Source organism: Aphelocoma coerulescens, chromosome 1 (assembly GCF_041296385.1).
Source record: "Aphelocoma coerulescens isolate FSJ_1873_10779 chromosome 1, UR_Acoe_1.0, whole genome shotgun sequence".
Lineage (NCBI taxonomy): Eukaryota > Metazoa > Chordata > Aves > Passeriformes > Corvidae > Aphelocoma > Aphelocoma coerulescens.
The window spans coordinates 70591059-70618793 of record NC_091013.1 but is presented as its reverse complement, the minus strand read 5'-3'; the positions used below and the strand labels follow the sequence as shown (position 1 = coordinate 70618793).

At 43.2% G+C, this 27735-nt stretch overlaps 1 protein-coding gene and 1 long non-coding RNA gene across 10 annotated transcripts in view; one reads left to right on the top strand and one right to left on the bottom strand.

Annotated features, from left to right (window-relative positions):
• Positions 1 to 472: 472 nt before the first annotated feature.
• On the top strand, positions 473 to 26456 carry LOC138109119 (uncharacterized). Of its 3 annotated transcripts, XR_011150286.1 has the most exons (4): positions 473 to 579; positions 2896 to 2990; positions 23950 to 24029; positions 26012 to 26456. It is a non-coding gene; the product is annotated as an uncharacterized lncRNA (long non-coding RNA). The 3 variants fall into 3 exon arrangements; XR_011150292.1 differs by lacking the exons at positions 23950 to 24029; positions 26012 to 26456 and adding an exon at positions 14031 to 14119; XR_011150293.1 differs by lacking the exons at positions 23950 to 24029; positions 26012 to 26456 and adding an exon at positions 3648 to 6150.
• The window catches only part of STARD13 (StAR related lipid transfer domain containing 13), a 289013-nt gene continuing 270544 nt past the window's right edge, over positions 9267 to 27735 (bottom strand). For all 7 annotated transcript variants that reach the window (XM_069012168.1, XM_069012174.1, XM_069012187.1 and 4 more), the window contains 8 exons: positions 25610 to 25769; positions 21396 to 21594; positions 18079 to 18286; positions 17075 to 17189; positions 16103 to 16324; positions 13951 to 14168; positions 10673 to 10849; positions 9267 to 10331 (listed from right to left, as the gene is read on the bottom strand). In XM_069012168.1, the coding sequence (XP_068868269.1) occupies positions 10214 to 10331; positions 10673 to 10849; positions 13951 to 14168; positions 16103 to 16324; positions 17075 to 17189; positions 18079 to 18286; positions 21396 to 21594; positions 25610 to 25769 (1417 nt within the window). In that variant the 3' untranslated portion in view covers positions 9267 to 10213. The remainder of the gene's footprint in view (positions 10332 to 10672; positions 10850 to 13950; positions 14169 to 16102; positions 16325 to 17074; positions 17190 to 18078; positions 18287 to 21395; positions 21595 to 25609; positions 25770 to 27735) is intronic.

The window sequence follows — 27735 nt, the reverse complement described above, 5'->3', positions numbered from 1 at the left end:
AGAAAGTTGAAATAACAGCAGCCTGCAGCCAGGACACTTGTGGGTGCTGACATTTTGCTGGCTATTATTTTGTGATGCTTTCTGTGTTTCGGAAGGAGTAGCAAAAGCACCAGTGAGGCAGAGAGAAGCCAGGGAAAATACTAATGAAACAGGGTATAAAAGCCACAGGCACAAGCAGATGTGCAAGTTCCTCATCCTGGGAGCTGAGTGAGCAGTCCCCTTCTGTGGGGCTGGGCCATGGGACTTAGAACATTCTTTGTTAAAAAATAAAATTTAAAAAAATGATTCTACTCTGAGAACTCCCTACTTCCCATATTTCTCCCTCAGTGATACATCTCCTGCAATGATATACCTCCCACATGAGGAATTTAACTATCAAAAGCCTTTTTCCCGAGTTTCACAAGAATTACAACATGGTGAAGTGTCATTATCTGATGCCAGCTCTCCTGAGGTCATCCAAATCTGGCCCAAGTCCCAGGAGACCTGTGTCTGAGGTGCAGGAGGGGTGGTCAGTCACCAGCACTGAGCAAAGCACTGCGAATGACAGCAGCGATGTTTTCTAAATGCTACAAATTCACAGTGAGTGGGATTAGTTTCTACTTTAGTTCCTTTCTCTTAGTAGAAATGGTTTCTTCCTTACTAAGAGTAACACACAAAACTTTAGGTCTTTGGGGTTTTTTTTTTTTTTTTTTTTTTTTTTTTTTTTTTTTGTTTGTTTGTTTGTTTGTTTGTTTGTTTGGTTTTTCATGGGGAAGGGTGAGTTTTGACGCTTTCCCTGTAACCTGGGATGTATGATGGACTTCTCCCTGATGTTTTTTATGGCATCAGTCCTTGCAGGGGAGGAGAGGACCTCGGTAGTGACTTCTCAGTCCCACCTGTTTGGCTCTCAGGAGCTTCCAAGCCAGAGCTTCCCTTGGGGCTGTGCCTTATGGGGTGCATGTCCAAGCTGGAGCAGCACCTCCCAAGTGGGACATGTACTGGGACCTGGAGGGAAAGCAGAGCCAATGGCATGTCCTCGTGAAATCCCAGCTGAAAATGGTGGTTTGGCTCTCGGCACTGAGCTGGCTGGTGCATTGCTGCCTTCTGCATTTAGGACTCTGTAAAAGGCCCTCAGCAGTGCTGTAAACCAGCAGGGCTGCACAAACACAACACCTGACCCAAGAAATCTGGTTTTCCTCCTGCCAGAGGAAACAGTGAATTGGCTGAGTGTTCAGTTCAAGAGGTGTAATGGTATAAACTACCTGCGCTGTAAAGTTTTATGAGGTGACAAAGTTTTGTAGTCTGGCAATAGCGCAGTTGAACTGGAGGCCATCGGGTGCCCTGCCAGGAAAGGGAGAGGAGCAAGTGGTTGAGGAGGGCTTCCCAGCAAGCTGCAGCCTCTCTGGGCAGCCTGGAGGATGCCTTGAGGGCGCAAGGCTGCTGCTCCTCCAGTCTGGGACATGAGTGGCCCAGGCACTTAGTGCTGTGTGAAGAATGGAGCAGAGTGAGCTCCAGTTCTCTCATTGGCCCCTCTTCCCCCTTTGGGCACGTATTTATAGACACTTGGGCTATGAAATGGGGAGCTAAATGCTGAGGTATGACATAGGTACATCAACGTGTATAGCTTACTTAGAAGGCAAAGTGCTGTTTACAGGCCTTACAGACTTTTCGTCGATAGTTTTTACTTTGCAGCAACCCTTCTGCCTCCCTCTCTCCACTAGGATTAGATGGGCCTTATTTCCAAAAGCTGAGAAAACAAATGCTCAGAAAGGAAACTGCCAGTGTGTCAGCTACCTCTCCCACCACTTGCTGAGCCTTTAAGTCCACTTCTGATGCAACTTTGTGAATTTTATAGACATTTGTAACTCATTTATCTGCCACATAACAGCAGGATCCATGAGCGGATATTGCCTTTCCTGGCATCTCACAGCAGGAGGCGGCGGGGTCCTGCTCTTGGCAGCACGTGGTTGCTCCTGCTTGGTATTCATGGGCACATTCCTCTGGCTGCTGATATATTATTATTGGGTGGGAAGAAAAATAATGCAACCAAGCTCTTATTATTTTCTCCTTTTATCTGTTTGGTCATATTAATGTGGGATCATCATTACATAAATGCACAGGAGATGCAGTCAAGGACATGTTCATTTTTAAAGCCCTCCAATGCTCTTGTACTTCAGTCATTCATCTTCTGTCTTTAATTACAGCAAGTGATCTCAGAGGCACTTAAAAGATTAAATTACTCAATTATTTGAAAAACCCAAATGCAATAACTGTATCTTTTTTGCTGATAAATACCATTGCTGGAAAAGGTTGCCTGAGGCAAAACGTATTGGGAGGCCAAGGAGGCCATATTGCAACATTTTGGATTAACCCAGTGATACCCTTTTAATTTTTCATCATTTGCAACCTTTATTTTTATTTGTATTGATATTAACCATAAACTTTTCCATCACTGTCCTGGTGGTTTCGTCAGTGCGATGAATGTCACTGCCCAGCAATTTACAAGTGTCCTGGCATCTCCTTGACTGTGGAGAGGAGGACATGAGGACAATCATAGCTTAAAAAGGCTGGGCATCAGCATGGCCAGGCAGTAAACCCCACCCAAGGCAATGCTTGTGGATGGGGGATGGTTCAGTGTTTGGGAAGGGTATGTAACTAAATCACATGTGGTAGCTCTCTCCATGTTGAGGTGGGTGGGTTCCTTGCTGCAAAGGTGAGCATCCATGCTGTGTTTTCCCTAAATAATTTTTTTTTGCCTCTTTTGCAAAGCAGCAGATGAGATGAGCCCAGTTCTGGGAGCCTAGGTAAGGGGTTTGTGTGATCCCTGCTCCCTGAGCCAGGAGAAAAAGGATATGACTCTTCAGGGAAAGAGAAATCCGGGCCAAAGAGTTAAAATCCTGCACTGTCTCTTCATAGGTCCAGTCCTGAGTTCCTGTCCCACTGGGCACCAGACAACACTGGGCAAAATACCAGAGCAGCCATGAACCCAGAGGTTCTACACTTAGGCCATGGTGAGCTCCTTTCTCATGCTGGTTGGCCAGCAGTGAGGCACAGGGATGGGTTTTTGGTGTTGATAAGAGCTCCCTGATTTCGACTACCCCTATGGTAAGTCTCTAAACTGAAAGAGTCTGGGGGAAAAAGAAGGACTCACTTTTTGTGGTCAAGCCAGAGCAGCTGTGGTGCTCCAGATCCTACTGCCATGAAGAGCAAGCCTGGCTGGTGTCAGCAGGGAGCAGTGGGGTGGCCATGTGGGCTGGCAGACCCTGCGTGGATCTGGGGGTCAGGCTGCCCTCAGCCAGCATCTGTCCCACGTGCGTGGTGAGGCACTGCTGGCCCGCAGATGCTGCTGCTGAGAGGGTTACTGTCCTCTGCTCCACCACCTGTGGTTCCCACGTTTATTTAATTAAAAAAAAAAAAAAGTGAGTAATTTGATACACATCCTTTCAAGGAAAAGCAGTCATTCCAGCAAGGAGCAGGCCAGTGGTCTGGGGAAGGACAGATGGCCCTGTGGCTAATTTGCTCCCATAAATCGCAAGCTGTTGGATATCCTCTGTGCAGTAAATGCTGGCTCTGTGTTTGTGGCCATGTGTCTGTCTTGGGGCTGCTATGAGCAGGAGGAAGAGCAGAATCTGTAGTTTTACGTTGTGTTTCCCTTGTGCCTTTTGCAGAATTGTGCATTTTGATTAAGAAATAAGCTGTAATCCTGTACGTGGCTGCCAGCAGAGCTCCATGCAACTGCTCTTGCAGCAGAACCAGGTCTTCTCTTGTTGAAGCACCAGCACAGCCAGGAGCCCAACCTGTCCCTTGCAAACTGCTGCTAAGGACCTGCACACTGCAGTTCAAGTCTCTGCTCAAGGCAGAGAGCAGTTCGCTGCCCTTAGCCTCCCTGTCTTGTGGGACTCACACCCCTGGGAGAGGATCAAAAGCCCCAACTTGTCATTGGAATGGAACTGAGGAGCACCTGAGGCTTATGGTTATTTTAGTGCTCTGGCCTTCCTGCCTTCCTGAAGAGAAGCAGAAATGATCTCTCCTCACTACGGAGTTTTGTCCCTATTGTGGGACACAGGACATTCTCTACTCAAGCCCTGGCAGGCTGGCAATGCCTGACTCCTACTGTTGCTGCTGGAGCTGGGATCACAGACCACCTGGCCACAGTCATCCTGCTCTAAAGGCTGTGTCCTCCTGTGCATCTTGGGCTGGATAAACAGGTGCAGGCTGGAGCCCAGCCTGCAGGCAGGCATGCAGGGACTGAGCAGGGCAGAGGGCATGCTGGGCTCAAGGACTGCACTCAGGCAGTGGAAAAGAGCAGTGGAAAACAACCACCTGTGGGGGGTCAGTACTGAGGTATCAGGACAGAGATCCTTGTTTCAGAGTCAAAGTGGTGGAAGGAGCTGTGTCCAGGTTACTTTTTCTGCAAGAGATGCTGACCTTCATCAGAGGTGTAGAGGCTCTGGTGTCTGGGACCTGCTGTGGGGTTAGGGAGAGTATCTTGAGTGTGTGAGACCTCCCCAACATCAGCCTATGTAGGACAGGCAAATAGTTCTCTGCAGTGTTGTGACATTTTCCCTGTCGTTTACTCATTAACCCAGACCCACTGCCCTGGCCCACATTTGCCCTTGAGTTCCACATGTCCTTGTGTTTGCTGAGCAGAGTCTTGCACAATGGAGCAGGACAGTCTGCAGTTGCACAGTGCTAGGTGGGTTCTGCTCTGCATCCATTGCTGCTCTGGGGGAATTGTTGGCTTTCTACATGGTATTGCTGAGTGGCCCAGGATACTGAGGGTCACAATTTAAAACATACGTTTTAGGAAAATCCAAATCCCTACCTTGTTATGAACCTGGGGCTTGATGCTTTGTGTTCCTGGTCTTGTCACACGGTGATGTGTAACTGCAATTGTAATAATAGTTGGCCAGGTCTAGCACCCATCCAAGGGAAGCCTTTGTGCAGCTGTGGCTGACACACATCTGGCAAGGAGACCATGACATAAACATGCTAAATTCCCATGGGATTGTGAGTGGGTCATGCTGCTTTCTGTCTGGCAAGGTCTGTGTTCACTCCCCAGCATTTTCACAAAATGACTGACCTGGAGCAGCAGTATATGTTTTCATCCTCTCCTATCTGATTGGCAGGCTCCAGCTGTCTTCTGGATATTTATTCCAATATTTTCACCTCACAGTCACCTCAGTGTGCTCAGCCTGTGCTCTCATCCAACAACTACCAGCCACTTTGGAGAGCAGGCCTCTTAGGCCTGCCAAGATCCTCTGAGGGTGACACTGGTTCTGCAGTGTAAATGCATCAAGCAGTGGGATTGCCCTGCTGGTGACTCATGCGAGGTGTTGTAGAGAGGATGGGTGCCCAAGAATTCAACACTACGAAGTCTGCGCATACCAGGAGCTAAAAAATCAGTGCTGTTGGGGTTAAGACAAGCTCGTTGCCCTGACATTGCTGCAGGTGGGTGGGAGGGAGAAATGGGAATGAGACCATATAACACACAGTGTTTTTTTGCAAGAAAGGATGGACTTCCACAACTGACCATCTCTGCCATGGCCGTCAATTGGAAAAAAGTGCTTCCTTTCAATCCAAATTTTAATAAAGAGCTTTCTCAGAGTGGTGGGACATAAGGGCTTATCTTCTCCTAGATGGTCTCTCATAGCTGACTCTGCTCAGCATCCTGTTTTCTGAGACTCTGTATCTTTTAGTAAGTCAAGAGAGAGTTGGAAGGATACAGGCACATGACCTGGTTACAGCTGCAATAGAGTTAATTTTCTTTTTAATAGCTGGTACAGTGCTGTGTTTTGGATTCAGTATGGCAATAATGTTGGTAACACAGTGATGTTTTGGTTGTTGCTAAGTAGTGCTCACCCTGTCAAGGACTTCTCAGTTTCCCATACTCTGCCACTGAGGAGCTGTACAAGAAGCTGAGAGGGAACATGACAGCTGACCTTGAACTGGCCAAAGAGATATTCCATACCACAGAACATCATGGCCAGTATACAAACTGGGGGAGTTGGCTGGCAGAGGGACAACTGCTGTTCAGGGATGGGCTGGGCATCGGTCAGTGGGTGGTGAGCAACTGTATTGTGCATCATTTGAGTTTCTTGGGTTTCATTTATTTCTTTTTTATCCCCTTGTTGTTGTTAATAAGAGCAATAATAAAAATAATAATTGTTATTTATTGCTATCTCGGGCTCTGCAGCTTTCGGAGCGCGAGGTGCTGCGATCTTGCAAGAGCGTCTCGTTAGCGAAGCCGCTCGGCAGGACCAGCCCCACTCTCACACACGTGCGCACGCACAAACGCACAGATAGCGCCAGTAAGGTGGGTCGGCGGCAAAGAGGCAGGAAGGGTCTCTGCTTAGAGTTCCACAGGAGCAGTTTATTGCTTCCACATTGTGAAGGATTCCAGGGACAAAGATGAGAACAATGGAAAGCTCAGGTTTAAGTACGGGAGTGGGGCAAGCACCAGGGACCAATGGAGAAGCTCTGGGGGAGTGGTGAGGGGCAAAGGCCAATGCGGGGAACCTGGAGTGGAGAACTTTCTATGGCATGGGACATATAAGGTAGTAAGGGGGTGGGGTGGCCAGTGGCCAACCAGGGGAGCAGAACTGGGATATATTAACATAGCAGGGCAAAGCATGCTGGGGGAAGCCTTTCTGGTCACCCCAACCTAGGGAGGATTTTCTGGTACCAGGGACTGTCTCACCAGCAGAGTCTCTTTGTCTTTTTTACTGTAGGCTCACCATCCTCCACAGTTATTAACAACAACAAACAGCAGCAACAACAATAATAATAATTTTGCTTTATTTCAATTATTAAACTATTCTTACCTCAACTCATAGGTTTTACCTTTTTCTGGTTCTCTTCCCTGTCCCGCCAGGTGGCGGGATAGAGAGTGGTAGTTAGTTGCCAGCTGGGGTTATACCACAACACCCATCCAAAGGAACATTTAATCCATCTGTAGAATGTGTAAGACAAACCACAGAAATCACATCACGCCACTGCACCTTTTACCCTTTTGCAGTGGCTTGATGGATTTGAGATGGCTGATACCTGACAATGTAAACCCAGCACTCACCCTCCCAGCTCCAGTCACTCCTGTGAACCTAGACCTAAATTATTGACAAGAACATAAATGCAGAAACATGGCTGAATTCAGTGGGAGTCAGAGGCCTAAACTGCTGAGGACCTGAATTTACCTTTGTCAAGCCTGGACTTGATGATCCTCGTGGGTCCCTTCTGTGAATCTGCTAGGGCAGCTTTCCTGGCTTAATGGCTTCTTTGGAAAACATAATCTTTGTCATGAAGCTCATGTATACATAAGGATACTACAGGCTAAGTATAATGGACAACAACATCATTTGAGCCTGCAATCATTACTGACGTCCTACACCAGAACAGTTTAGTGTATAGCAGGTTGCAATAAAGAAAGCAAGGGCTTAAATGCAGCATTTCTTGAGCCAATGGATGAAAAAAGAGCACACAATTCTGTAGTGTATGCAAATTTATTCAACTCTGCAATTATTTATTTACAACTAATGACTGATACCAACAGATGAGGTAAAAATATGAGGTATTGATATGAGTATAACATTTAAAAATGCAATTATCATAATGTATCAATGTAACAATACAAAATACTGTGGTAGCTGAATGGTCGACATGGCATAATGTGCATTTGAAGAAATCTTATTTCAACAATACATGGCTTGGTGATGCCAGAAGCACATGACAGAGCTTCTGCAAGGGTAGGAAAACAACCCCACCTTGCTAAAGGTGGCAGGTGGCACAGGGCCCCTTCCAGCTGAGCAATGACTTCTCAGACAGAATGAAAACACTGTTCAGGTTTTCCCTTCTTTTCCTTAAGACATTATTTATTGCCAGACACTGCCATTCCCAGGGCTAGAAATTCTGTGCCTGTTAATGCTGAGGCACTGTTGTATTTATTTATGTAAACTAATGTAGCAGAAGTACTCTAATTGCTCATGTTTTGGAAAACAGCCGGCATGAAATCTGCTGCCATGGCCACAGGCATTTGGGAGGAGGTGCTGCTTTCTGGAATGGCATTCCCAGCTGAGGAGGCACTGTTTGCTCCTGGGAAGGCTGAGCCTGGGCAGTGGTGGTGGCCTGCAGCCAGCAGGTGACCATCAGACCCCACCACAGCCACGTAAGGGCCCCATGAGTGCTCCCCTGTCTGCAGGATTTAAAGCTTGTAATAGCTGCACACTGCAACTACTGTTGGCCATAAACTCAAGGCAGGAGCTCCCAGGCAGCCAACATCCCTGATCCTAGGACTTGCCTGATAGAACATGGGTGGCACAGCTCATGGGTGAAGATAACAGTGACTTTTTTGGAGTTCTGCTCCTTCACAAGGACACCCTGGGGCCTGTGGGTCACCCTGGGTCACCCTGTCCACCCTGAGCTCCCCCAGGTGTGCTTCCTCAGATTGCAGGGCTGCCCCCTTCCAGCTCAGCCCTCATGTGTGTGCAGGATGGCACGTGGGGTCATGCTCTCACAGCTGTCACCCACCACAGTCCCCTGCACAGCGCCCACAGCTGGGGCATGTCCAAAGCTCTGGCTTTGAAGAGACTTCCCCATTTACTGAATTGGGGCACAAAGCTGTAGCTTCATGTAGGAAATGTATCCTGGGTAACTGACCTCATACTAATCTTCCTGGATTTTGGTGGAAGGACTGAGCTGAAACACGGGCTATGAGTGACTCCACTGGTTTATGCAGCAATAAATAAAGTCCAAGTGAACAAATGTGATTAATGAAGAACAGTATTAGCAGGCTTGTACATTCTTATTGAGTCATAGATGGAATAACATTTTGGTCTTAGGTTAGTTAAAAACAAAATGGTGCCCTGCCTCAAAGGCAATGTCGACAAATTATTATTATTATTATTACTTTTAAAGCATTCTTCCATTAGCAAAATAATAGGTCCCTGAAAATGAAATTATATAATAGGCTTAAATGGCTCCTACTCCTCATAGTCCTAATCCTGCTCCCACCAATGCCTACAGAGGTGGGATCATGCAGATCAGTGCAATATAAGATGAAAATGCTTGCTGTTACTATAAAAGCAATCTTTCCAAGAACAGCATTTATTTAGTCTTTTAAATCTCCAAGATGTGTTTAAAATCTTAAAAAAGCATAGTTATTTGTATAGTAAGAATATTAAAATGCATGGTGTTCATCTGCACATCTTTGTGTCCACTGGATGTGGAAAACCTGCTTTGGATTAGCCATCTCTATGGGAGAAGGAAAGAACAACACAGAAACACTCAGAACCTAGACAAAATGCTTAAAAAATAATTATTTTACAGCTTAATAACTTACCAGTCTGATTTCAGCCATCTCAGGACACACAGTGTTACCTTGTGCTGTCCGAGGATGGGAAGACCTGGAACACTGCACACAGTGAGGTTCTCTATTGACAGACACCAGTCATTAAGGCAGCAGGGAAGTTTTCAACACCTTCTACTGACAGTCACAATTCTGCAGCTGGACATAAATGGCCTCCACAGTGTCTGTCTCAGATGCATCTCCATGTATTTTATTTGGTGAGATTGATTCCCTCCTCATTATTTTTAAATGTACTGTAACCTCCTTCTTCCTTAGTTCCTGTAATTCTTCCTACATCTATTTCTAGGTACCTTCTCATAGCACACACAAACACAAAACATATTTGAGAACAGGCATTTGTTATCACACGAATTATGCCTGGTAGCCCTGTGATAACAGCAAACACAGCTTAGGTAGCAGTGACACACTAAGAAACAAGTGACAGATCCACTTCAGGTCCAACTGATGCAAGTGATTTGCACTGAGTTATATACAAAATAATTAATTTATACATATACATATATATATATAGAATATTGATAAATATATACATACTGTACATTATTTATTTACAATTAAAATATGCTTCTTAGAAGCCTTTAAATACCAGAGTTATGTAACATACAAGTAATGGCAATAATCTGTTTTTAAAGTAATAAAAGCTCTCTGAAGAAATGTTTAGTTCAATAATCAAAATTAATACAGAGTGGATGTGGGGGAGGGGGGAAGGTGAAGTCTCCAGAATAAAAGTACTTTCCTATAAAATTCCTTTCTCAGCTTTGTATAGACCCAGGTCTGGTCAGACTTCTGCAGCTTAAATAAGACCTTTGCTTTCAGTATTCCTGTTCCCTGCCAGACCCTGATCTATGCTCACATGTTCCCAGGAACACTTCCTCAGATTTTTGTTTCTGGTCCCTCAGCAATCAGAGGTTGAAATGAGTTTCTGATCCTGGCAACTTCTGCTGCACACAGATGTCCAAAGCCTTTGTTGTACCACTCTGGGGAATGTCCTCTGCAGAAATGAAAAGAGAATTATTGAGAAACTCAAATACCCAAGAAATATGCCCCACAGAAACGTGCTTGCAATGCTTCTGGCTCCCCACTGCCCACGGGGGTGGTGGAGACTTCAAATACTTGTCATTTTAAGTGTACTCTGAAGTTCTCCCTTGCAGTAATCAAATAAGCAGATTCTATTTCTAGGATCACATCATAACAGTGGTAGGCACTGAGTGGAGAAAAGACTGCAGGAAAACTCCAAAGCAGCAAAGCTACCCTAACCATGCCCTCTGTTCCATGAGCCTGAGGGCTTTGTCCTGCTGAATGGACATTACTTTGTGCAAGTGGGATACTTACTTTAGGTCAATCCTGCAGATGTGGGTCAGCCTGGCTTTTCCTGAACCACAGGGCTCTATCAAGTACTGGGAGTCCATCACGATGGCTCGTACAGCTCCCATGAGAAGAGCCTCTTCATGTTCCACAGAGATGGCAACCAGCATGCACATCCCCTTGGGCAAATCAGTCCTCCACGTCCTGCAGGAACATAGGCAAGACAGAATCACTTTATTGATGAAACTTTTGGGCACATGAGTAAGAACCAGAATTAAAGTTATAGTTTGCTTGTCTGCCTGTCCTTGTTGCCTGCAATGCCAGTGGACCATCCTAGGAGTCCCTGGAGGAGTTTCATGTTCCCCAGTTGGTAGTCTGACCGTGATGTGGAATGGCCACCCATCTATGTGGCTCTGGGTGGAGAAGTTTTTCTTCTCCACAGGAGCACTTTGTAACCATTATGTATTATAAGGCACGATAGAGCCTTTTGCAGTCAGACGGAAGTTTTGGAAAGGAGAAAGAGTGAGGATAAGCCATCCAGCAAAAGCTGAAACTGTGCACTGTACCCATGCAGATTTACAGAACAAGAAATGTAGTACAGCAGAAATCCTCACTACTACACAGAATATGTTTCAAGGGTGTCTGAATTAAAAACAAAATGCCATTCCTTTTTTTTTTTTGCTCTCCTAAGTTTCTAGCCTCTCTTACATGCTGGAGAAGTTTTCCACCAAGTTCAGGAGACCTAGACTTAAATACTTAACATTTTTTTGTTGTTCTGTAAGCATTCTCTACTTGTTCTTGTGTTTCACATCTTTCTCATCTCCACTGAATCTCAGAGGACAGGTCTGTGCTCTTTCCTATGCTGTGGGAAGAAATGAGAAATTCCCACTGTGCTGTGCAAAATGCATCATTTTGCTGTGGATTGTCTGAGATAGGGATTATGCTTCCTTGGGAAGTATCATATTTTAGCAGGTAAGCTCTCTCAAGGACTGTTGAAGCTTGAACTTCAGCAGATAATTTTAACATTCTGCATTTTTCTTACATGAAACTGAGCTGTTATTCAAGACACTGCAGGAAGATACTAACCAGAAGGTTTTACATGTGCCTGGGCATTAATAAAATTGATGAGCTATCTTGGCAGATGAAACACATGGGAGAAGGAAATCACAGCTGAGATCCAGTATGAGAAATGCTGAACCACCTCCTGTGAGTGCTTGCACAGTGTTTAGATACTGCCCACATAATTTTGCTAACTACCCAGCACTACCTGGGCCATTTGGGATGTGGAAAGTTCTACATCCCAGAGATTTCAGAAGACTTACATTTCCTGTTCCCAATCAGATAGGTTTAGGCCAGTTTAAGCAGTTCTTTAAATGTCTTACAGTAGTAATATCAGGCATGGCACCTAACTCACCCAAATGCTGTCATACTTAATGAACATTAAACACTTGTGGATTCTTCAATAAAAGTGATGCCTGTGCAGGGCAGCTGAGAGCTATGTCATATCCCAGGCATATGAAACATTTCCCCTCTCCTCTTACCATCAGAGTCTTCTCTGGGGAGCCTAATCCCCTTGTTATGACTGTCACATTGAAAAAAAAGGGAGCAACTAAGTTGATCCTTTCACAGCCCAGTGTTTGACTGAGAAGGAGAAAATTGCCATCTGTTAAAATATATTTATTCATGTCCCCAGAGATGTATTATAATTTCACTGTTCCCTTCCCACCAATCATAAGGTATCAAATTGACTGCGGCATTGCTGGCTAACCTTGCTCTAGACTTAATGATATCAATCAAAAGAGATAAACAACAGAATCTGACAGATCTGCCTGATGGCTGCTTTCAGCCCTTAAGAACCCACCAGGATTCTTTCTTATGATATGTATTTCAGTCCTCGGGGGTCATTCTGCCTGGGTTAGTGAAAAGAACAAGAACTCGATAGCAGGATTTGCCTTTAACTGATGTGACTGCACAGCAGGTCTTTAAAGAACACAAACCACCACAAAACCTAGTAGTGAACTAAGTGGCAAGAGAGAGGACCAAATTACGGTCATCAAAACCTCCCTGCCGCTCACAGACGATCTTCTCGGTGCCAAATTTATCAGTGCTTCAAGCTAATAACATTATATAAGAAGATTATTTACAAAATAATGATAGATATATAATGATATGAAATATATAATATATATTTAATTATAAAATAATTAATTTAGCCCAGAATACTGTGGGAAAGCAAAGGAAATAGAGTAATGGGAGCATTGGTTACAGAAAGCATTTTTTAAATCTTCCCCTAAGAATTCCAATAATTCTTCCCCTGTACCAACAATGTCTGTGTGTTGTCATCTTCTAAGAGACTACTAAAGTTCATAAAAGGGATGTACTTTCATAATTATATTTTGTTTGGCTCATCTTTTTCTTTCAATCTTCATTCTCTTTAATACAATTCTGACTCACTGGAGTACTTCCTTTGTCAAAACTGCTTTGTATTTCTCTGGCACATCATTTCAATCAAAGAAAGCAGGGACCAAAAACAGGAATGCACAAAATCATCCTGAAATAAGTAACTGTGGGACTGACCCTGTAAGTGAAATATGTCAGCAGCTCCACAATACCTCCTAGCAAGCAAAGGTCAGGATTTCAAAGGCAGAAGGTGCATAAGAGGGTTTTTTTTTGACTGTTCTGTATGGGCAGATAGACAATGGCAGAACTGGGATTGAATGTGGAATATTGATACACAGCTATACATTTATTTGAGAGAAATCATCCCCTGGAAGATAGAATACAAATCTACTGCCTCTTTCTGTTCATTTCCACGCTAGGATTTTTATGGATCAGCATTTCTTTGTTTACAAAGACTCCAACTGAAAATTTGAGATAATAACTTATATAGACACTGTATAACAGCCTTAGCTTAAAAGCACCACTATCTTCTCTTCTAAACATTTGGCTCTTAAACATCAAACATTCCCCAGAGAACAGCAAAAGCAGCGTAAAAAACAGTTGGGTTCTATTTGCACTGTTTTGACAACAAACAAAGCTAAGAGAGAAGAGCAGCTATTATCAGACATCTGTTCTGAGGAAGAAATTATATTTATGGCCTTAGGAGTATGTGCTCCTCAAATTACATCAGAGAAAAGGTCAGCATGCTCTAGGTGTTTGACTAATTCAGTTTGAGAAATCAACACTGCTGCCCAGAAGTAGAGTTCCCGGAGAGCAATTGCACAGATGTGAAGGCTGAGATAAGTCCAGATCTTCCTTTATGCGCTGCAGGAGGCAAAGGGACCAGAGAACTGCCCTCAGCTTACCTGAGAACAACAAAGTCTCGGACGGGGTGAGGAGCCATGCTGTTCAAAACATACTGGTAAACTTCTGTCTGCTTGTCCAGGCTCTCGACCACCTTCCACTGCAAGAAGTCCTCGTCCCAGAGGTGACGTTCTCTCAGCACTCGGTTCAGGACAACTGATGGGGGGGCTTCAACTTCAACCGAGGCTTTCCAAAGCCTTAGTGGGTTCCCATCGCCAACCTGGAGTGAAGTAACCAAGAACACAACCCCCCCCATATGCCTGTGTGTTCAGCAGACAATAACTGAAGGCAAAATCTCAGTATGTGTGTATGACTTCAGCTTAAGAGCATTCATATTCTCCTGCTAATCATTACTATTATTGCTATTGCTGCTGCTCTACCAGTCCTGCATGGAAATCTGAAGTGATTCATTACTCTGCTCTCGCAATAGAATATATCTGGACTAGCTCCCGTAGTGCCAGTGAGGTTCTGCACTACTTCTAGTGTGACAGACACTTTTTCAAGTCCAAACATCCTAAGTGTAATGACAGATATGTGTCTGCAGAAGTAAAAAGAGATGAGAGACTGAAACCCTGGGCTGAAATAAATAAACTAACTTCGGCAATCTTATACACTGTCTGGGACTGAGGGTCCATTAACCCTCCTGGTTAATTCTGGGGGAGCAGAATATATGCCAATTCAGTCGTGTCAGATACACAGATGTTTGCTCCTCAAAATAGCTGCAAGGGAGTATTGGGAAAACACCTTTCAAAGAGCACAGACTGATTGCTAGCTCCTCCTTGCTCACAGATCCTGTTTCTTGAAATGCCTCCACAGCTTGCAGTAAGGGGAGCAGAAAGTGCTGGGCTGTGCACAAGGTGACTATCCTAGATTGCACACATACAGCTTTTCTGCATGGTTTTGGGGCATTATTGCCTATTTCAGGCAGTAAACAATCACTGGATCTTGCAAGCCCAGCTTTTCTAACCCCTCCCTACCCTATCATTTTCATATACCAGTGTGAGTACTTCAGAAACCTCTAGGACCTCCCACAGACCCAGGATTGTTTACCCAGAAACCCAGCTTCCACACCTCCCACCTTAAATTATTTCATGTTGTTGTAATTCTTTCTCCACAAAGGTTTCAGCTCCCCATTTCCCCAGCCCTGGAGCCCCAGACTCCCAATCCCCTCTTTAGTCCCACAGGTCCTTGACCACTGGCTGCACAGGCCTCTATTCCCTCTCTCCCATCTCCCATGTCCTGCTCCCACCTGAGCCCTGTTACTTTGTCCCCAGCCTCCCACAGTCCCTCCCTGGAGAGGTCACTCACAGAAGCTGGCTACAAACCACAGTAACTGAGGTTTCTTTGCCCTGACAGAGGCATTGCACTTTCTCAGGTTGGGGTAATGCTGCCTCCTGCCCCCTCACCATCCAGATCCCACATTCCTCCCAGTGCCCTTCTCCTGCCTAATTCGTGCCAGCCAACCCATAATCCATCTCCTCCTCTTGCTAGCTGCTGCTGGTTTGGAGACCTCTGCTTTGCTATTGCATTTCCAGCAGCCCTGAACTCCACTGTCTGCAGGGACCCTGCAGCACCCTCTGCCTTGCTGCAGTGGTCTGGCTTTCCCTGAAGAAGTGACAGAGCCTGAAACAAATTCAGAAATTTTGATAAAAGCTGCAGTATCAAAAATCCACTTGAAAAAAGGACAAAAGGATCAGGGATAAAACTGGTGATATGGTTTGCCTGCTTAATAAAGCATTGGAGAACCTGAAGAAGTTCTGTAATTACTTGTGTTCTAGCTGTGTTCTCCAAACTGCTGGCAAACATCAAGAACTGGTCAGAAACTTTGCATGCCCCCAGTCAAAGAGCTTCCCCAGGTAATGTTCTCTGTTGTTTAACATCTCAGCTCACTGTTGTGTTGTTTGCTGTGTCACTTACTCGATCTAGTCTGGAGACCCCAGCTTGCTTTGTGTGCCTTTTTCCGGAATCTCATACCTGAATTACTGTTGTATTACATTTTTAACTGCTTTTAGTTATCTTTTTAAAAATAAAAAAAAGAGTGTTTGCCAAAAAGAAGGGTGTGAGTTTTGCCATGCAACATGTCAGGGTGCCCCATAGCTGAGCTGCATTTTGCTTTGGTTTCTTTGCTGCTTCTTCTATGTCTCCCCAAATTACCTTTTTGTAGGCGAGTTCTGTGTTCTCTACACTGGAACATGTGACCCATCCTTTGAATTTCTCTTTTGCTTCTTTCTGGAGATTCTGCATGAGGGTTTCCAGGTACATCTGATAGTTCCCTCCTTCCTCATCCACTTGTTTCCCAAGCTCGTCCAGGGTAGGAGAATGCACTTCTGCATCAACATAGGAGTTTCGGGATTGGGTGATCATCTCGTGTGGGACCTGCCACAGAAGGGAGGGAAAACACACAGGGAAAATCTCCTGCTGAGAACTTTTCCTGAAGGAAATGTGTTCGTAGGCTGATGGACCACTCAGCATCCAATTGCATGAGCCTATGATCTGTAAAATGCATACCAATTTCTGTCTTTATGCAAGATGAAACATCAAAGTAGTCTAATGAAACAGCCCATGGCTCAGAACAGCACTCCTCATGCAGAACCATGTTAGACTGATCAACTGGATGTCAATACACCCCTATTACTCCTTTAGCCCTCAGAAATACTGCCTTCTGGGGAAGGCAGATATGAGCATTTGCTCTACTCCAGCTGCAGTGTAAGTAGCTGCAGGAATGACTGCAGCTCTCTGTGTGATTTTTACTTTATTGCACGACACACAGAAATGAAGTGTATGAACAATTATTTTTAAGATTAATAAGTTTTAATTGAGGCATTAAAAGCATTGTAATAAAATTTTACACTAGCAGATTTTGATTTGAATTAAACTAAAATTTCCTAATCCAGTGGTTTGGGTGGAAAACTGTTACAGAATAATTACCCTGCATCTTTTGAATAGTAAAAGGGAACTGCCATAAAGAAATGAGATAACTAAACTTTAGATGAAGCAAGTTTACAAGTAAGTGAGGCACCAATCTCTGAGCTAACACAAGAAAGAAAATGTAAGCATAAACATAAATACTTCAAAGGGTGTTGCATTATGTGGCCATGAATAATGCTGTTTGAGTCTGTCACTCACCTCAAAAAGTTTGTTGCATTCCATTATCATGTGAGCAAGGCCCTGAGTAGCTGCCAGGTTTTCACTGAGGTCCTTCTGATCTGGCTTCCCTGTTGCATATTTTTTCTGTATTACTCTGTAATTGAATTCAATATCTCAGGTAAAGAGCTGAATCTTTTTAATATGAAAGCAAAAAGCAGCACGATGCTCCCAACACCCAAGAGAAAAAACCCTATCTTTAGTTTCTATTTATCACCAAGACTGCTCAAACTGTTGGGCCATTTTTAAAAGAAAAATGTTTACCTAAAACATTGTTGAGCCAAAGGTAAAAGCAGGAAAGGTTATACATATCCTGCATGATGTGTTGTACATTTTGAAATAGATTTTTAACAGACATGATGTAAAGTGGTTTACATTGTTCCTGCTTAAAGCACTTGCTCAGACATGGGTTATACATGTACTTGACCAAGAATCTCAGTATTCCGAACCAGATGGGAGGGAAAAAGAGTCAAGAGGGACCACTAATGTTTAGCCTGGCTATGCTCTGTTTAGTCTACACTCACCATGTTACAGTTTTAATGTGGCCTGAAATAAACCCTGTTTCCGAACGGCAGAATGTAGACAGTAAACTGAAAGTGAAAAAAACCATTCATTGAAAATCTACATATCAAAATCCTTTAAAATATGGGTGATCTTTGATTTCAACCAGAGCAAAAGCAAGCCCTTTTCCTTCACAGAAGGAAACTGCAAAACATGCAAAACTCACTAGTGCCCCATTGAAAATTCAGCATGAAAAGCAGGCATTGCATATTCACAACAGACAGCCAGAAATGCCTGCTGGGCTTGTGAAAACAAGTGTGCTTCTGGCTCTGCAGCAGGGGTTTTCCCCTCTTACTTACTGAAGCCATGCCCTGTTTAATGTGTGCTGGAAAGCAGATGATTTGGAAAATTTTGTCCTGCATACCACTGAAAGCATCACTCAGTATTAAAGATGGGGCTATTTATAATGCTGAGAAGAAACATACCTTGGTGAGCTTTCTTTCTTCACTATATTGAGATGGAAGAGGGAAGGGGCCAGACAAACAGCGATGTTCATGGGAGTCATCTGATTTTCCTCCACGGAGGTGACATCGCTGAGGAAGCAGAGCAGAGTCTGCAGAACCTCCCTGTTCTCGTCGGCCATGAGCATGATGGCAGCCTGCACTGCCTGCAGCCGCTGCTCCTTGGGGACGTCTGGGAATGAGCAAGTGATGTTCAGGGGGTCAGTTGTGAGATCAGATAAGGGGCTGCAAAGATAAAGTTACCACAGACATTCACAGTCCCCTCAAGTGTTCCACAAACCACGCAGATGTGGTGCTTAGGGACATGTTTCAGTGGTGGACCTGGCAGTTAATGGTTGAATCTTAGAGGTCTTTCCTGACCTTAATGATGGCTTTGTGTAGAGGCAGATGACAGGGGATCAAGGGGAAAAGATCAGCTGCCTTCTGGACAGCTCAGTTTTGTTCCTCCACCAAGCACAGCTTCCCTCTCCAGAGTTTGGAATTTCTCTGTTTGTTTGAAGGGCTGCTCCCAAGAAACACACTGGACTTATTTAAAGTGTATGAAGGGAGAATAGTACTCAGGACTCATAGCTTTAAATGGTATTTTTCAGGTTTTCTTTGTCCCCTGGCAAGACAGAAGTTTAAAAGTCTTACGGAAGTTTCGGGAACACTTACATTTGTCTCCTAAGTCATAAAAGAGTTTAATGAAAGAAGCAATGGATATGCTTAAATAGCACCTCAGACAAGTTTCATTTCTAAAACTACCATAAGTTCTCTCAGTTTGGACTTTGAGTCCTCCTCTGGGTATTACGTACTCTCTCTATAATCGAATGGAAGAAGAACAAAAGCAGATTTACAGTAGAGGGAACAGCCAGCTTTTAAGATTTGACTGCTAGCCTTTTACAAGCACTTTATTTTAAAAGCTTTCAGACATGAATGACAAAATGAACACAGCCCAACACTTCTAAAGTTTCTAAAAGAAGCAAGACCAGGTTTTTCTGAGAAGTCAGAGGAGCCTTTGCTAAATCCATGCAATGTGTCTTTTCTTCCCACAACACCTCCTGGTAATCCCTTCTTCCCCTTTATTGTTGCTCTAATGGGTCTGGTACATGAAGCAGAAAATCAGCCAGTGCTTCAAGTCACAGGTAAACAATAGGCAACTGAGAGTTTTAGGGAAATGGAAATAGTTTCATCAATGCTATGCTATATAGACTACTACACTAATCATCTCATTCCAAATCCTATGTGTTAACAGCAATTCAAGCCATTCTGAATATATGAAAAAGGTCTTGGATATATGAAAAAATATCTTCAGGGAGTCCCAGAAAATCAGAAATCCCCTGCCAATACACTAGGACAGAAAAAATTATTCTTAACTTCACATTAACAATTTGTTAAACAGAATGAAGGGTAAGAAAAACTCTCAGCTAGGGATTAGTTTAATTGCAGACGTTATGAAATACAATTGGTATCCCAGCAATTTTCAACATTTTTCTTTCTGTGAAACAAGTTTTGTCAGTACTGTCTGAAACAGAAAAATATATTTGTTGTTGGCCACATGGAAAAAAACCCCACTGCTACTCATTCTTAATCCAAACAATATTTTCTGGTGTCTACAGAGCCTGTCTTTTCTTGTTCCTACCTTGGTTTAAAGAGACTCATCCTCAAGTCTTTCTGAAATCCTTCAAACTCCTCATGCATTTTAAGAACATCTTTCCTAGCTCATTTCTTTCCCCCTCTGACCAGAGTAAAGAGAAGTTCTTCAGACTTCCCACTGCAGTACCACACAGACATTACAGAGTCAGCTTATGTCTCTCTTTACATTTTTTGTTGGCTGGTATCAGTGGTTCCCTGTTCAGTCTCACTTCTTGGGAAAGAGGAGCCCTTCTGGCTACAGAGCTGCTTATACTGACAACCCACCTAAAACATGGCAAGGGGGTAATTTACTTGCAATCTCTTCTGTGCAAAGATGGGACATCCCCAGTTTTCATCAAGCAATAGTTTAAAGGTGATTTGTTTCCAAGGACATGCAGAACATGTCTTTGTAGTGGATAATCTTCTCCTTGGCCATTTGCCCATGGAAATGATCACGACTGCCATTTTATTAGCAGCCAGAATTCCTGTTGCTGTCCTGAACAAGCTTATTAATGTGTATGTAGGCAGACAACTTGTGAGCAGGAAAGAAGAAGGGGAAATGATGGTCTAGGGCTAGGCACCAACTCTTGCTGTTAACTTATGTCCCAAGACATCGCGTACAGCCAAACCCACTAAATTTATTTGCAGTGCTGTCTCTCACATGCAGAATCCCAGCATTCTCTACCAGCTACAGACACTGTGATGGTAAATTCATTAGTGACTGTGCGCCACAGACAGATTTTTACAGTAAAGGGAAGCAACAGAAGTATCTGAGATTCTTAAGCACTGGGATTATACGGAGTTTTAAAATGGCTTTCTATTGTTTTGGCAGCTGAAATGTCTGCCAGTGAAAAGACTAGACACACTTCTCTTTAGTGCTTCCAATTATTTGGCTTAGGCTGGCTGCATCTGCCAGAGTGCTGGCTGACTGGCCTTCATAATGGACATTGTCAGGAAAAAACTCTAATTCCTCTGGCTTTTCAGTGTTGTCCTCTCTGCTTATTTCTCCCTCAGTCTGGAGAAGAGATACATAGTCATTTCCTGATTCACAGGGACTTTCATTATTCTGATGCATGTGAGTCTCAGATTTTGCTGAAGATTGCTTATGCTGGAAAGAAAAGAAGAAATCCCCTGGTTTGTTTGTTTGTTTGTTTCTTTCTTTCTTTCTCTATGAGTTCTTTACATAGAGCTTATGGCAGCTTGTTTTTTGCATTTTATTGACTATAACGAAAAAACAAATAATCAAAAGTCCCAGCAAGGAAGGGGACCACAGAGACACATATTCTCATGGTCAAGTACCACTTCTCCATGCCCAGATGACTCACTTATATTGAGATATAAGTGCATGAAATGGGCCCACAGTTTAAAGAAAGCCAACAAAACCATGAGTTTTCATGCTTTTTATGTCCAGCAGCCTGTTTTTCTTTCTCCTTTCTGATCACGAGCCTGGTATGAACATTGTCTCCATTAAATTTGAAATGTTTAGGTGGTTCTGAAGACCTCTTAGTGAAAGACCTTGAGGTCAGAGGAGTTTTTATATCTCAAAGGTCAGCAGAAAGAGACCTACTGTGTTACCACGCCAAAATAATTTACAGTATATTACTATATGATATATAACATTTTCCAATTGTTTATAATAGTAGAAATATGTAGAAATGGCAGCTTACACTGATAGATGTGCAGAAAAGTCTCTCCTAGTTTACTTGTGAGGAGAGGTTCCGGCAAGTCCCTGAAGAATTGCTTTACCATGTCAGCCACATCATACGCTGACTGGTCTTCATAGCTGACGTTTTCTGGGGAGCTCTCATTCATCTGACGCAGGGCCTGGATTCGGGATTTCACTCCAGATTTCCGAAACAGTCCCACCTAGAAACATACCACAATGAGTGAGGTAAAAGGGAAAATGTCACTTGAAGAATATATACACATTATATGCATTTACATATAAATCTATTGCGGGGACTTTGATCATGACCAAAGCTTGGGTTGCTTATTTTTCTCTAGGCACGAAGGAGGAAAATGTGCGAATGCAATTGATGGTCCCACAAGTCTCGCAGGCAAGCGCAGGCTCCCACAGCAGGATTGTAGGGGTTAATAATGCTGCTGTTCTCTGTCCTGTCCTAGAGGGAGGGTTCAGAGTGCCTTGTGGTTTCCCTGCTGCCTTGAAGAGTTTAAGCAAGATGCTCTGCTGATATAAATCAGCCTGGCTTGCTTGGCTTGGGTGACTGACTGTTGATTTACTCCAGCTGAGAATCTGGCTCCTCATGTTTATTTGGGTATATATTTTGAAGACTAACAAGAAAATATTATGCTTAGCTAAGTAATAAATGCTGTGGCAAAAGATTAGTACATCCTGGTAGAGCTTTAAAATCAAGATGAAATCTGTTTTTTCCCTTTCCTGCTCTCTGCTTCCAAGAGTTCTCCCAAATCCCACTGAAAAGTCCAGTTCGAAAGTGGGGGCCACAGAGGGATTACTTGGGCAGTGTCACTAAGATACATTTTTATCCTGTTTGCTTTCTGTTTGAAAGGAAGTGGTAATTCTTCAAATGATGCCTTCAAGGCAGGGCTGCCCTTTCTTCTCCTTCTCTGCCAGCAGAATTTCCCCTGGGCTGAATTCCTCGGCCTCAACCACACTGTTTATTCCCAAGTGAGTTTACAGTGTTTCATTTGGGAAGTGCTAACATTGTTTCCCTTCAGTTTTTCAGGGAAAAAGGTGAAATATTGAGAGAGACCTACAGAAAAGGCACATTTCCATCTGGGAATTATATAATGTAGTTCCTCTGTGATTGCTGTCTCACTGGTGATCCGTGCAGCTTCCTGCATGGCACAGTCCAGCAACAAACAGTAAAGGCAAGGAAAAAGCTTTCTGGCCTTCTCCCCCTTACTTCTGAGTAAAAAGCAGCACAGAGTTCACACAGGACTCTCCTCTCTCTAGAACACCTCCCATGCTCACCTGAAGGTTATTTAGGACTTTGGTTAACTTGCACATTAATGACACTAATTACATAGATCACAGTTCTGTGAGGGGGTATTTTTATTTATTTATTTGGAGATGAACCACTACACCACACTGGCTGTGAGGCAGCTCTTCTATGTCTTCCTATTGAGGAATTTAGTGTCACTTGAGAGCTAAATTTATGTATAGGAAGTAGAGGACTGGAGTGTGCCCTGTCTTCTGTATTTATGATCCCAAGTGAAGCTCCGCTCTTCGTTCTGACAAGAGCATACAAGAAAGAGCATCCAGCTCTTTTCATCTGGTTTTCCCTTTCCCTTTCTCTTCTTTTTAAATCCCTTTTCCTCTTAGAAATATGTGCTGAAGATGCAGAAGGACACTTGCTAACTCTGTCCAAAAAATAAAGTTTTGGCCTGTGGTAGATAAATGTGAGAGCAGAGGCTCAGTTCTCTCCTTTTGATGAAAAGTGTCCTTGCTGGTATAAAGAACCATTAACAACTTCCAGCTCAGTCTGATTTGAGAGGTCAGATGTCAAATCTCACCCATGCAATCTCCTGCTGCACATCATTCTGCTACTCTTGATTTCTGTTTAAAGACATTTATCCAAACTCCTATTTCCTTTTTTTTTTTTTAATGGAAAAAAAATAATTAATCAAAAGAGTTCTTCACTTGATAGAAAAAGACATTTTAGGCTCTGTTAGGCATTATTACAGACTTGTTCTGTAAATAAAAAGGGACTACAAATCATGAGGTTAGTCTGGCCCAATCTCTTTACTATCCTCATGCTGTGTGGATCATCTTCCCTACAAGCAACCTTACGATGCATGACAGAAATAAAGATGCATTTGGAAAAGGCAAAGCAATTTCTATTTCACAAACTGAAACCAAATTACATATTCTGCAAGTAACGGGGAGGCTCCTCATGCCAGGTTAGGGATTTCAGTGGCAGGAGACAGACCTTACAATGGTTTAGAGCAACCTCAATGTTACCGAGTGTATGCAGTAGAGGCTCTGACTCCTGTTCAGAACTCTACCCCACCTTCTGCAGGGCACAGAAGAGACACATAAACAAGATGCTGGGGGAGACTGGAGGCTGCCCAGGTCTCTGTCCAGGCATTAGGAGACTTTGAATTAAATGGGAACAAAAGGAGTAACTGTAAAGCAGAGAAGGTGAACTGCCTGGAGGGTTTTTGCCTAGAAAGGATTTTGGTGAAAAGGTATTTTAAAGGGTGCCAATCTGTACATCTCCTCCTTTTTTTTTTATTCAGTATTTTCCCAGTTGCACTCTGAGAAGAAACCAAAGCTGGATGGAAATGGCCCTTCATAGAGCTCCGGTGCTTCCCAGCGGGTAAACACAAATGGAGCACTAACTTGTCTGAGACTTTCAACACCTTTTAACTACCTCAAACCCCTCAAGAGCTTTTTCTTTATATTTTACTCTCCCTTTTACATTCTCCCCAATTAATTCTCTCGCTAGTCTTTCTTCCTCTTGCTCTGCTTCTTAGCTGACAAGCCCATCCCTATCCTTACATCTCCTCTTCCTCTTACTTGGGCATCTCCTCCTCCAATCTCATTGCTAATTCAAGGCTTGCTGCTTCACTTTTCTTCCTACACTGGCTTTCCAAGCTCAGTACACAAACCTAGATGAGCCCTGTGGCAACCAGGCATGTTAGCTCTTGAATATATCACTTCTTCTTGTCTCTGTGCATCTTTCCCTTTCATCCTCTCTTAATAAATTTCTGACAAGCTGTTCATCCCGCCCCTCAGCTCCTGCACTACATATGGTTGGCAGAACTCATCTCACCTCACTTTTGACACTGTGGAGTTAGAAGTCAAGGTCTGACCACTACAGGATTCCTTTACAGAGAGAACTGATAGGAAGGACCTGTGTCTTTCTCACTGGCTGCAAAGGGAAATGGTTGTGATTCACAGGAGTGCCTTAATTTCTAGATTTCAGTTTTAGGGAAGATGACTGTCACAAAAAAAAAAAAAAAACCTGAACAGCAACCAGAATGGTGATTAGAAAATGTGAAGATTCAGAACAGACTAATTCCACCCTTTTCATGTGCTCAGAGCTAGGAAAGCAGCAAAGTCTGCAGAGCAAAGTGCTGGTTGCTCCTTTTGAACTTACAACTATCTAAAGGCAGTTATGAAAGAGGCCATATGACATGAGGTCAATAACAGTACAGAACTGAACATAATCAGCCAGGGGGTTTCTCCCAGTCCTATGTTCATAAAAATACATATCCTCATCCTTAGGGGTAGAACAGTAAAAATATGATTAGTATGTCCCTCTGTAGCTAAAGGGAATAAAAAAATCTGAAATACTTTGAGCATGAGGGTGTCCCAGCTGGCTTGTTGTAGCTAAGAACACTATAAAAGGCAATGTACCATAATGGCTTTGGCACTGAACCCCTGCTGACCTAACTATCTGGATATATCTGACTCTGTCAACAGAATACTTGGAATATTTTGCTGAGTTTGCTCTCTATTCTTGGACTTTTCTGTCTTTGCTAAGTAAATAAAACCTTTTGTACCATATCTTGTGAAATGGTGAATGCAGTTAACCCTCAATGGCAAGTCTAGCATAAGCAGTACAGATACAGGTAAAAGTGGGGAGTCCTGACCTCTTCCCAGATTTCATTCAATATACATGAAGATCTCAAAATGTTGTTTGAAGTAGACTGTGGTATACAAGTCAGCAGGACTGTTACAGCTACAAGAATCCAACAGATTAGCTGGATACAAATCCCAAGAGGGCAAACTTTCAGTATCGGCACCAACTATCAAATCACCAGAGGAGATCTAGGCACAACATGAGAGATAATAATCTTCAAATAATCCTGGTACTTAGCACAGAAATGCTCACTGTTGCTTGCTTAAAGTGGCTTTTCAGAAAACAACAAGTCCGTGGAGTAAAGTTCCTACCTGGTCTAGACAGTTGCTCCGTAGGTAGCGCAGTGCTTGTTGTATGCTCTGGGGAAGAGGCTGTCCTGTTCTCTGGACATGAACTATCAGGGGCACACCAAAGACATTCTTGTCCTTGTAGTCAGGGACTTTCATCCTCTTCATGAACTTTGGCACAGACCTGAAAATTAACATGAACAGGCTTCACAAAAAAATCAGGGTATTTACACACTCTCTGAGTAACACTACTGACAGAAATTGGTATCTGGGGCCTTTTTATAAAGATGGTGAAATAATGTTTAATGCACAATACACAGACACTTTACAATTTGCATAATTGATTAATTTCTTAATGTCTGTAAGTGGATGGCTTCTAAGGTACAGCATAACAATCCGTTCTAACAAAAACCTTTTACTACGCAGGTGTCATCCAGCTGAAGCCAACAAGGTTTAAAGCATCCTTTAGGGACTCACAGGAATGGCAGAGCAAACCTGAGTGGAGAGGGTATCTGAGGGAAAAGGAGGTTCAATCCTCTAACATGCTGAATGATCTTTATACACCAGTTACATGATTTAGTATTTCTATTGACTAAGAATTTACAATAAGAAATGATGGTGGGAAATCCCTATGTGTCAAACTCCTCCCTTGTGTTATATGATTTATTCTAGTGGAGTAACTTAAGTGAAGCTGGTGAGCTTGCTTTCTTCAAAAAATTGTGATAAAAACAAGAACTAACTGATTCCCTTTTTGGGAGTCATGACTGCCATGGAATTAAAATAAAAAGGATGAATATGACCTAAATGTGACTAAGAGTTCTGTCATCTGTGTGGGAAGAAGTAAAAACTCATTTTAAATTACCTACTGAAGAAGTACAGTGCATAATTTTACAGCTATTTACAGTCCCTCTCTTAAAAATCCTTAGAGACTGATTATAAAAACTGAAGAAATACTTGTCAGGATGAAAACCTTGTACAAAGAGCAGGAGCTAGAATTTGCTGTACTCTAGTCTGCTTATTTGGAGTTGTGTAAAGTGAGATTCATTTCAGTGAAGATGTTGTCAGCTAGCCACAGGGAGCTGCACCAAAAAACAATGAAATGGGGGTTAATCTTACTGAATTTTAGCTCTCCTACGGAGATTTAGAAAGAGTCAGCAGTCTGGACTAGCTCTATACCCACTCTAGAGAGAGACACCTGTGGAGGGTGACCCAAACCCTCAGCCTTGGATATAATGGGCTGCCTTGGAGTTGCCTGTCTTTTTCCTCTGACCACAAACAGCTGACCTGACTTTCTCAGATCAGATTTATAACAGATTACACTTTTAACTTTTCCTACTGGCTTATGTCAGTGAGGTGAATCTCACATGTATCTATTGTATCTATTTTTCCATTTATAAAGGAAATTTGTCTTATGTAGCTCACAGATTAATTTAGTAGGATTTTGGGGAGGTGCTTTGAGCACGAAAATCACAATATAAATATCAAGTCACACTGTACCTGGACTGGGTGCCTCGGTGTATTAGGGAGAGATTCTGTCATCCTTTTGATTATTTCTCACATACTTTTAAAGTCTTACCTATGCCCATTTCCATTTCTGGTGTACCTCAATCTGTGAGGCCCACCAGGGTTTGTGTATCATGAAACATGCAGGTTTCTGTAGCCAGTAGCTACAGGAGCCACACTGTGAACACTCACATCCATGTGTGCTCCCTCCACTCCCTGAGTGACCAGGTAGCTGTCACAGCTGCCAAGGCTGCAAGCTCCCTCTAACACAGGTCCAGGCCTAGGCTAAAGCCTGCATCTTTGATTTATAGAGAAATGTCCCATAACTGTTGTAACCTTTCTTTTAAAGCACAAGCAAAGCAGTATCAAACACATGAAGCAGCAGCTGTTTCTTTTTGAATCACAAAATGAATTCCAGGTAGGACTTACTATAAACTTTTCCTACTTTTTAGTCACTCTCTCCTACTCCTGTTTATTTTTCTGGAACTGTAGCATTGTTAGAAAGCCCAGGGTTTTCTCCCTGTTAGAGCACAGGAATGAAGTCAGATTTCCAGGATCTATTTCTGACTTTGCCAACAAGCCACTAGGCAGCAATGGATTAGAAGCGACAGTTTCAAATCCTACACTTGAAGTCAATGGTTCCTTCT